The sequence below is a fragment of the Penaeus chinensis genome, chromosome 18 (genome assembly GCF_019202785.1).
Source record: "Penaeus chinensis breed Huanghai No. 1 chromosome 18, ASM1920278v2, whole genome shotgun sequence".
Taxonomy (NCBI): Eukaryota; Metazoa; Arthropoda; class Malacostraca; order Decapoda; family Penaeidae; genus Penaeus; species Penaeus chinensis.
Window position 1 is genome coordinate 3,467,589 of NC_061836.1, and position 10,000 is coordinate 3,477,588.

Genomic DNA, 10,000 nt, shown 5'->3' on the forward strand with positions numbered 1-10,000 from the left:
AGAGAGGGAGGAGGAGGACGTGGGAGAGAGGGAGGAGGAGGACGTGGGAGAGAGGGAGGAGGAGGACGTGGGAGAGAGGAAGGAGGAGGACATGGGAGAGAGGGAGGAAGAGGAAGTGGGAGAGAAGGAGGAGGAGGACGTGGGAGAGAGGGAAGATAAGGAAGTGGGAGAGAGGGAAGATAAGGAAGTGGGAGAGAGGGAGGATGAGGATATGGGAGAGAGGGAGAGAAATGGGTGAGAGGAAGGAAGAAAGGGAGAGAAAGGAGAGGGCAAAGGAGAAAGGGGAGAAAGGGGAGAAAGGGAGAAGAAGGGAGGGGAGTGAGGGAGGAAGTGAGAGGAGAGAGGGAGGAAGGAGGAGGATAAAGGAAGAAAGGGAGGGAGGGAGAGGTGGTGGGAGGAGGAAGGAAGAGGGAAGAGGCAAGGAGCAGGGGAGAAAGAGGGAGGGAGGGAAGGAGAGAGGGAGGGAGGGAGAGAGGGAGAGAGGGAGAGGGAGAAAGAGACAAAGAGAGAGGGAGAGGGAGAAAGAGACAAAGAGTGAGAGAGATGGATGGGAAGAGGGGGCAAAGAGAGAGATGGGAAAAGGGGAGGGAGGGAGAGCAATGAGGAGAGGAAGTGAGAGAGGGAAAAGGATGGGGAGAGGAAGGGAGGGAAGGAGGAGAGGGGGAGAGAGGGAACAAAAAGCAAGGAGAGGGGAAGAGGGGGATCAGGAGAGGAGGGAGAGGAGCGAGAGGGAATGGGAAAGGGGGAGAGAGGGAGAAGGAATGGGAGAGAGGGAATGGGAGAGTGGGGAGAGGGGGAGAGGGAATGGGGGAATGGGAGAAGGGGAGAGAGGGAAGAGGGAATGGGAGATGAGGGAGAGAGGGAGAGCAGGAATGGGAGAGGAGGGAGAGAGGGAGAGAGGGAGAGAGGGAGAGAGGGGGAGAGGAGGGAGAGAGGGAGAGAGGGAGAGAGGGAATGGGGGAGGGAGGGAGGGAGAGGGGGGAGAGGGAGAGAAAGGGAACAGGAGAGAAAGGAGAGGACAAGAGAGAGAGGACACAGGAGAGGAGGGAAGGGGAGAGAAAGGACGCAGGAGAGGAAAGAGAGGGGGGGAGAGAAAGGACGCAGGAGAGGAAAGAGAGGGGGAGAGAGAGAGGACACAGGAGAGGAGGGAGGGGGAGAGAAAGGAGTAAAGTAGGAGGAGAGAAGAGGGAGAGTAGAAGAGAGTGGTGAAGGAAAGTATGAGGAGAGAGAGAGTGAAGAGGGAGAGGAGGTGGCAATAGAGCAAGTGAGGAGGGAGAGAAGGAGAGAGGGAGGGTAAGAAGGAAGAGGAGGATGAGAGGGAAAGGGAGGAGAGGGAAAGGGAGGAGAGGGAAAGGAAGGAGAGAGAGGAGGAGGAGAGGGAAAGGAAGGAGAGAGAGGAGGAGGAGAGGGAAAGGAAGGAGAGAGAGGAGGAGGAGAGGGAAAGGGAGGAGAGGGAAAGGGAGGAGAGAGAGGAGGAGAGAGAGGAGGAGGAGAGGGTAGGGGAAAAGAGAGGAGGAGAAAAGGGTAGGGGAAAAGAGAGAGGAGGAGGAAAGGGTAGGGGAAAAGAGAGAGGAGGAGGAAAGGGTAGGGGAAAAGAGAGAGGAGGAGGAAAGGGTAGGGGAAAAGAGAGAGGAGGAGGAAAGGGTAGGGGAAAAGAGAGAGGAGGAGGAAAGGGTAGGGGAAAAGAGAGAGGAGGAGGAAAGGGTAGGGGAAAAGAGAGAGGAGGAGGAAAGGGTAGGGGAAAAGAGACAGGAGGAGGAAAGGGTAGGGGAAAAGAGACAGGAGGAGGAAAGGGTAGGGGAAAAGAGACAGGAGGAGGAAAGGGTAGGGGAAAAGAGACAGGAGGAGGAAAGGGTAGGGGAAAAGAGACAGGAGGAGGAAAGGGTAGGGGAAAAGAGAGAGGAGGAGGATAGGGTAGGGGAAAAGAGAGAGGAGGAGGAAAGGGTAGGGGAAAAGAGGGAGGAGGAGGAAAGGGTAGGAGAGGGGGAGGGAAGAGAAAGAGGGAGGAAGAGAGAGAGAAAAAAAAGTATATGTTAAGATGAATGCATGTATGTGAATGTATACATGTGTGTAAAGGTGTATAAGGGTCTGTAAGGGTATGTGTGTATATGAGTGTGTGTGTGTATGTATGTGTGTGGTTGTGTGTGGGTGTGTGTGGGTGTGTGTGGGTGTGTGTGGGTGTGGGTGTGTGGGTGTGGGTGGGTGTGGGTGGGTGTGGGTGGGTGTGTGTGGGTGTGGGAGGGTGTGGGTGGGTGGGTGTGGGTGGGTGTGGGTGGGTGGGGGTGTGTGTGGGTGTGTGTGGGTGGGTGTGGGTGTGTGTGGGTGTAGGTGTGGGTGTGGATGTGGGTTGGTGTGGGTAGGTGTGCGTGGGTGTGTGTGTGGGTGTGTTAGTGTGCGGGTGGGTGGGTGGGTGTGGGTGTGTTTGTGTGCGGGTGGGTGGGTGTGGGTGTGTTTGTGTGCGGGTGGGTGGGTGTGGGTGTGTTTGTGTGCGGGTGGGTGGGTGGGTGTGGATGTGTTTGTGTGCGGGTGGGTGGGTGGGTGTGGGTGTGTTTGTGTGCGGGTGGGTGGGTGGGTGGGTGGGTGGGTGGGTGTGGGTGTGTTTGTGTGCGGGTGGGTGGGTGTGTGTGTGTGTGTGCATGTGTGTAAGGGTGTGTGTGTGTTTGTGTGCGGGTGGGTGTGTGTGTGTGTGTAAAGGTGTGTGTGTAAGGGTGTGTGTGTGCATATGTGTGTGGTGTATGGTGTATGGTGTGTATGGTGTATGGTGTGTGTGGTGTATGGTGTGTGGTGTATGGTGTGTGTTGTATGGTGTGTGTTGTATGGTGTGTGGTGTATGGTGTGTGGTGTATGGTGTATGGTGTGTGGTGTATGGTGTGTGGTGTATGGTGTGGTGTATGGTGTATGGTGTGTGGTGTATGGTGTGTGGTGTATGGTGTATGGTATGGGTGTGGTGTATGGTGTGGGTGTGGTGTATGGTGTGGATGTGGTGTATGGTGTGGATGTGGTGTATGGTGTGGATGTGGTGTATGGTGTGGTGTATGGTGTGGTGTATGGTGTGGTGTATGGTGTGTGGTGTATGGTGTGGGTGTGGTGTATGGTGTGGGTGTGGTGTATGGTGTGGGTGTGGTGTATGGTGTGTGGTGTATGGTGTGTGATGTATGGTGTGGGTGTGGTGTATGGTGTATGGTGTGTGGTGTATGGTGTGTGGTGTATGGTGTGTGGTGTATGGTGTGTGGTGTATGGTGTATGGTGTGTGGTGTATGGTGTGTGGTATATGGCGTATGGTGTGTGGTGTATGGTGTGTGGTGTATGGTGTGTGTGGTGTATGGTGTGTGTGGTGTATGGTGTGTGTGGTGTATGGTGTGTGTGGTGTATGGTGTATGTGTGGTGTATGGTGTGTGGTGTATGGTGTGTGTGGTGTATGGTGTATGGTGTGTGGTGTGTGGTGTATGGTGTATGGTGTGTGGTGTATGGTGTGTGGTGTATGGTGTGTGTGGTGTATGGTGTGTGGTGTATGGTGTGTGTGGTGTATGGTGTGTGGTGTATGGTGTGTATGGTGTGTGGTGTATGGTGTGTGTGGTGTATGGTGTGTGTGGTGTATGGTGTGTGTGGTGTATGGTGTATGGTGTGTGGTGTATGGTGTGTGGTGTATGGTGTGTGTGGTGTATGGTGTGTGGTGTATGGTGTGTGTGGTGTATGGTGTGTGTGGTGTATGGTGTGTGTGGTGTATGGTGTGTGTGGTGTATGGTGTGTGTGGTGTATGGTGTGCGTGGTGTATGGTGTGCATGGTGTATGGTGTGTGTGTATGGTGTGTGTGGTGTATGGTGTGTGTGGTGTATGGTGTGTGTGGTGTATGGTGTGTGTGGTGTATGGTGTGTGTGGTGTATGGTGTGTGTGGTGTATGGTGTGTGTGGTGTATGGTGTGTGTGGTGTGTGGTGTATGGTGTGGTGTATAGTGTGTGTGGTGTGTGGTGTATGGTGTGGTGTATAGTGTGTGTGCATAGTGTAGTGTAGTGTAGTGTAGTATAGTGTAGTATAGTATAGTGTAGTATAGTATAGTGTAGTGTAGTGTAGTGTAGTGTAGTGTAGAGTAGAGTAGAGTAGAGTAGAGTAGAGTAGAGTAGAGTAGAGTGGAGTGGAGTGGAGTGGATGTTGTGTTTGTCAGAAAGTGAAAACCATTATCAGCAAGACCAATGTATCTTTAGTTGACCTCACTACTTAACAAATTCTAAAGACATGAAAAAGAAATTTTGGAGGTGCCAAATGGCAGTGCAGCATTGGTCACTCCCATCTCGTTCAGCAAGTATCTCTGCTGCTTCACTTCTATCCAGATATCCTTTACTCACCTTCTGCTACACGAGTGTCTCCATAACTGCTTCACGACTATCACACAAAAATAAATAAATAAAAGTTTCTTTCACAACTACAACTTTACACAGCAAGTGAGATCACAGTCATTCCTGAGGAAACGTTAACATGCAATTCACTCACACATCACACTCATTGGAAGCCAAATATCCGCATCACATCCAGGAATGGTAAAAGATAGGTCTCGTCTTTTTATTCTAACTGAAGAAATTAATTATAATTTACACATCCCAATCTAAGAAAGCTTGAATAATAGTTAAGTCAATGCAGGATTGCATGAATTTTTGTTTTCTTCAGATTAATTCATTTCAAGCTTAAATTAGTATTAAAACTGTCAACACCTGCACATGGTGAACTGTTTAGACTTAGAGGGAAAGTATACATGTCATGTCAACTGTAAATCTAGTTTATCATATTTGGTTATAAATAAATGGCTCCACAAATGTTAAGTAACTAAAAAAAAAGAAAAAAGAAAAAATATTACTAGGCATTCTCAATTTACTTTGTTTACTGTTTCACAACTTTGGGAGAGAAGTTTTCATTTTCATAAATAAAAGTATTGTTAACATTACACTAATGCCAATGGAGATATAATTTTAAAAAAATAACAATATTATTAGAAATTAAAACAAAAATTCTTCTGAAAATTCAGGGAACAGCATAAATAGGCAAGGTCAGGTAGGCCTAGTAACTGACTCCTGGGTGACTAAATGATCATGAAGCCTTTTTTGTGTAACCAAAATTGACAGACAAAACTACAATTGACAGTGCATGTATCCAGCACCAATGAGATAATAAAGACATCTAGTATGTATCTTAAAGACAAGCCATTACTTAAACTACAGTCAGTATCTTCCCAACAACAAACTATAAAATTGGTCCTCTAAAGTTATAGGCACAAGTTGGTGCCTCTATTTTGTTTCTCCTGCAAGTATCATGATAACTTTGATGTCAACAATTCATTTGGAAATAATGGATATCTTTTATTTTTCACAGCCTATATATATTAACAAGCCTTTCAAAAAGAATTTATAATTTTTACCAATGAGACCAATCCTTTCCTCACATTCAGAATATGCTCAACATCAATACTCCATCTTCACTCACTATTCTTCAAATCATTAAAGGATACTGATTGCTCACGTCCTGAAAATGACCCAACACTACCTTTATGACAAATGATCATACATTATACAAAATTTAATACAATCAGTATCTCTTTAAATACTTTGAAATGCTAATAGCAGCCAATGAAGGTGTTAAGTCATAACTTTTAGTAGTGGACCTTGATTTGCACAAATGCTTAGGAAACTTCATATTCTGGAAATTTTACGATAAAACTCTCCTGCTACATTGGCCATCCCACATTTGACTACTTTCCAAATAGCCCTACTTAACACCTCCTGTCATGGCACCTCCAAAGCAAAGACAAGGGTTCAACACTCACCAACTGTTGTTGCTGTCGCTGAGGCTGGGATGCTGCAGCAACAGCAGCTGCAACAGCCCCAGATAGACCTTCCGCAAAGTTTGTTGAACTATTTTCACTTTCCCATGTTGCTAAACCACTCTGAAATTAGTGAAAAACAAATATCATATTATATGTTGTTTGCATGTTGTTTACCTTCTTTGTTTTATTAAAAATCATTATCTGCCACATCTTTTCTTGTACTTTAGACCTACTGGCCTGAAGCAAAATCATGTTATTCAATGTTTTCATTGACATAATTAATCCACTACAATAACAAAAACTTAATAGACTTTGTAAAGAGGATAAAACAAATGATAGCCCACTTGCCACTAATCATATATGAAATAACAGCAACAAAATCAGTATCATTTACATCTCCTAATTAGCCCTTCCCAATATATATTGAAGATTTGCTGCAATTCATAATATGTTCAATTAAAATTATTTAATCCATCATGGAATGTCAAACAATGGAACTATTCTCAAGAGAAATTTCATATACTAACTATAGAAAAAAAAAAAATTACAAATGGTTTCCTTCCTCTCACATTCAACTTCATTTCATAAATTTGCCCTTTTACTCTTTTAGTTTCCCTAGTAAAAAAAACAGAAGTGGAAATTTCCTTCCAAATTCCAAGAATATCTAGAATAACACAACGATCATATAAACAGTTTCTTCTGGTTGACAACAAATTTCTCTAGATTTGCCATGCTAACAATGCCTTCACTCCTAATCGCTAAACACTTTTCCCCCACCTTGTTACTTACATTTTGTAGACCCGAAGGCCCAGGGAAATCACTAGGATTAAAGTCACTCATGGCCACAGGTTCTTCCTTTTCCACAGTCGACTGGAGGAACTCTGGGAACTCATTGGTGTTACCTTCGGACCCCTGGGGGCCTTCCCCGTCGTCCCCTCCCCCGTCGTCATAGCTATTACTTTGAACCGAGGTGTAGTCATCTTGGCCTGTGGTTTCGAAGTTGTCTTGCTCGACCTTTATTTGTACCGTTGGGATGTCCGTGCTCACGTCGCCGCCCTGCTGCTGTTCCGGCTGTTCTCTCGCACTGCCCAAGTCCGCAGTGCTCGAGTGCTGGTGCTGGGGATGGCTCTGGCGATCTGGGCTGGCGGGGGTGGGGTCTCCAGGGGGTCTGCCTGGGCTGTGTTCTGTTCCTAAAGAAGTGGCCCGCCGGTCATCCGCCTTCCGTCTCTTGGCTGGCGGACTGGGCTGTTCAGGCCGTTGCCTCGCACTCTGTTGCACTCCACTTGTACTAACACTATTACTGGAGGCCTTCTTTGGCTCCTCGTCTGGCACCGCCAACCCTTTGATTCTTAGGCATTCGGCCGCTTTTATAAGGGATGAGAGTTCATTCTGTCTCACATTCACTTCACCAATGTACATATAGTCTAGTAAGAACTCTATATCACGGCACTGTATGTCTTTTAAAACCACCACAGGGTTTTTACAGGGAGTACGTTCAAAAATATCACTAAAGTATTCACTACACGTAGACAGAACCAGTTTATGGACGGGGTAGAACTTGCCCTCACATGCCAAAGTCACATCAGTGTACGTCTCCTGTAAATGGGGGGGGGGGGGGGGGAGAGAGAGAGAAGAGGAATAGGCAATTAGCAAACAGTCTTCACTTGATATCCTAATGAATTGCTATTCTACATCAATGTTTTTTACAGAGATCAGAAAGTTTTCCACAAATAATTAACTAATTAGTTATGAATTTTTCTATCTATCAATATATCCAACTTTATTCTCAAGTCAAAATCCTATAAAAACTTGAAAACAAAGGACCCCAATTTTTTTTTTTTTTAATTTCAACAGCAAAGACCCTTTAATCAAATTTCAATATTGAGCACTTTTAAGACGTACATTTAAAAGGGAAAATCAATAACAATGGACAATTCCAAACACACTGATCGCGAGATGTGTACCTTATTGCGGAGACCACTGATGACATGATAGAAGGTGGTCCTGTGGTTGTTCCACTTCAGAGACAGAAGTTCTCCATCCATTTTGACTGCTGTGAAAAAAAAAAAAAGGAATTAAAAAGAATTCATAACTCATAAACATGTTATGTAATTTGAGAAAGTAGCTTGTCAATCAAACAATGAAGCAGTAAACTTCCATAAAGTGTAACTCTTAACCCAAATGGCCCAGATGGCAAGAATACATACCATGCCCACTGTAATACAAGTTTATTGTCTTTTTACACAAATAGCTGTACAAGTCTTTAGTCACCCTGGAGTCAGTTATTTGTCCTACCTATCCTTGATTTCTGTAAAAATTATTTAGCATAATTCTATTAATTGTCTTTAATGTTATTAATATTCATATATTTTAATAATCATATCATTAATGATAATAATGGTATCTTTACAATAGTATTAGAAAGAAAAGCACAATTTTGTGTACTTTCAAGGAAATGTGGAGCATCTGTATGTAAAAAATACAGAAAAAAAAATACAGGGGACAGAACATAAACCTGTAGCCATTAGGGTTAATACCTGTTAGTAACTAAATCATACATATGCCACGGTAATTTTGAAACCACAGCTTGATTGATTTTTTAGATTAACTGATAGGTAAAAATATTCATATTAATTTACATCTTAGAATCCTTCCTATGAAATAAGATTTTTTTTTTTTAAATAATATGCAAGGTAAAATGTTGGAAGTCCCAATATATCCCCTATTTCACTATGAAAATGAACTTTTGGGAAATTCCCTTTTATAAACATTTTGGTCAATGGCTAACACTTCTGGGCTTTCATATAAATATAATTACCAAATAACAACTACTGTATTTACCGTCTCCTTAGTAAACTAATCCCTTCTCAAAGTTTTACACTACATAATCAATAACAACTTTCAACAATTTTTGTTTGTCCATATCAATAATAATTATCTCAACAATAACTATTTGTTAAGAGAGGAAATATCTTAATTCCCACAACAGTATACACAAACACAAACCAAGTCACTAAATTAGTTGCCGAATAAACATGCTGAGAATTTTCCTTTAAACGTCTTGTAACGAGAGCTTCAGACGCACACGATAATGTCAAAATGAGTTGCGTACGTCCTTGTCTGTGGCCCCCAAGCTCTCGCCACCTGCAGGAACCGGGGCGTCTGGCTAACGAGTCCTTAAGTGGCCCTGATGAGTGCCAATTGAAATGAGACTTAAGAATCAATTAAAAGGACCAACCCCTACATTCCCAGGTGCTTGATGAGGCCTTCGTTAAGGGTCGTTTAAGGGCGACGAGACACCTGGCAGTTCAAGGTCTCAGGGAGGGGGGGGGGGGGAATGGAGCCAATGGCAGAAGAGCCGAAGGAGGACGGAGAGAACAGGAAGAAAGGAAGAGCAGAAATAAGGAAGAAGAGAGACTGGAGAGACGAGGAGGAGGAGGGAAGAGGAGGAGGAAGTACGCGAGAGCAGCAGCAAATACAGATAACCATAAAAGGAGGGAGCGAATGTCCAGACCCAAGAGATCCCGAAGGAGGGAGACCAGAGAGACAAAGCCTGAGGAAGTCCCCCTCGACGCCCTGGGCTCCGGAACCCCCCTCCCCGCCCCCCCCCCACTTCCGCCGAGACGACTCTACCTATCACCTCTTTCTTCCCCTTCTCCCTCTCCCTCCCTCCTCCTCCTCCTCCTCCATTCGCCCTCCGCCGCGACGCCCTCGCGCACGAACAGAGAACAGGAGGAGGCGGAGGACGAGGAGACGGGGAGGGAGAAGACGGGGCCCTAGTTGCCTCGAGCGTCGTCCTTCGAGAGAGGGTAAGGGGCACGAGAGCGGAGGGCCGCGGAGGGAAGGCGGAGGGAAGGCGGAGGGAAGGCGGAGGGAGAGGCTATCGAGCCAAAGGAAGCGCCGCCGATAGCCCCCAACAGCTCCTCTCCAAGCCCGGTCAATGACAGGATCCTTTCCGCCGCCCTTTCTCGCGCGCCGACGACATTTCTCGCCTAAAACATAGCTCGGCAGGAAGATAATTCTCCATTCTCCAAGGCTCGACGGTTGTTCGCGTCGGTCTAAGCAAAGAAAGGGACAAACCTGTGTGAAAATCGGGTCAGCACGACAGTCGACGCTCCGCCATTTTCGACTCCGCTTGAGAGCTGTGACGTCATACGCGTCACTAGAGACCGCGGGACAAAACGGAAT

The 10,000-nt window shown here is 45.9% G+C and overlaps 1 protein-coding gene across 16 annotated transcripts in view; it reads right to left on the bottom strand.

Moving 5' to 3' along the window:
* LOC125034842 (longitudinals lacking protein, isoforms A/B/D/L-like) overlaps positions 1-9,973 on the bottom strand; it is a 58,313-nt gene extending 48,340 nt beyond the window's left edge. For 15 of the 16 annotated variants that reach the window (XR_007115724.1, XM_047626865.1, XM_047626864.1 and 12 more), the window contains exons 1-4: positions 9,893-9,973; positions 7,777-7,865; positions 6,602-7,408; positions 5,813-5,932 (exon numbers count right to left, since the gene is read on the bottom strand). Coding sequence is in view for 15 of the 16 variants with exons in the window: in XM_047626865.1 (XP_047482821.1) it covers positions 5,813-5,932; positions 6,602-7,408; positions 7,777-7,857 (1,008 nt within the window). In the remaining variant the exon portion in view is untranslated. The remainder of the gene's footprint in view (positions 1-5,812; positions 5,933-6,601; positions 7,409-7,776; positions 7,866-9,892) is intronic. The other variant, XM_047626857.1, reaches the window with a different exon arrangement.
* Between the last annotated feature and the right edge of the window lie 27 nt (positions 9,974-10,000).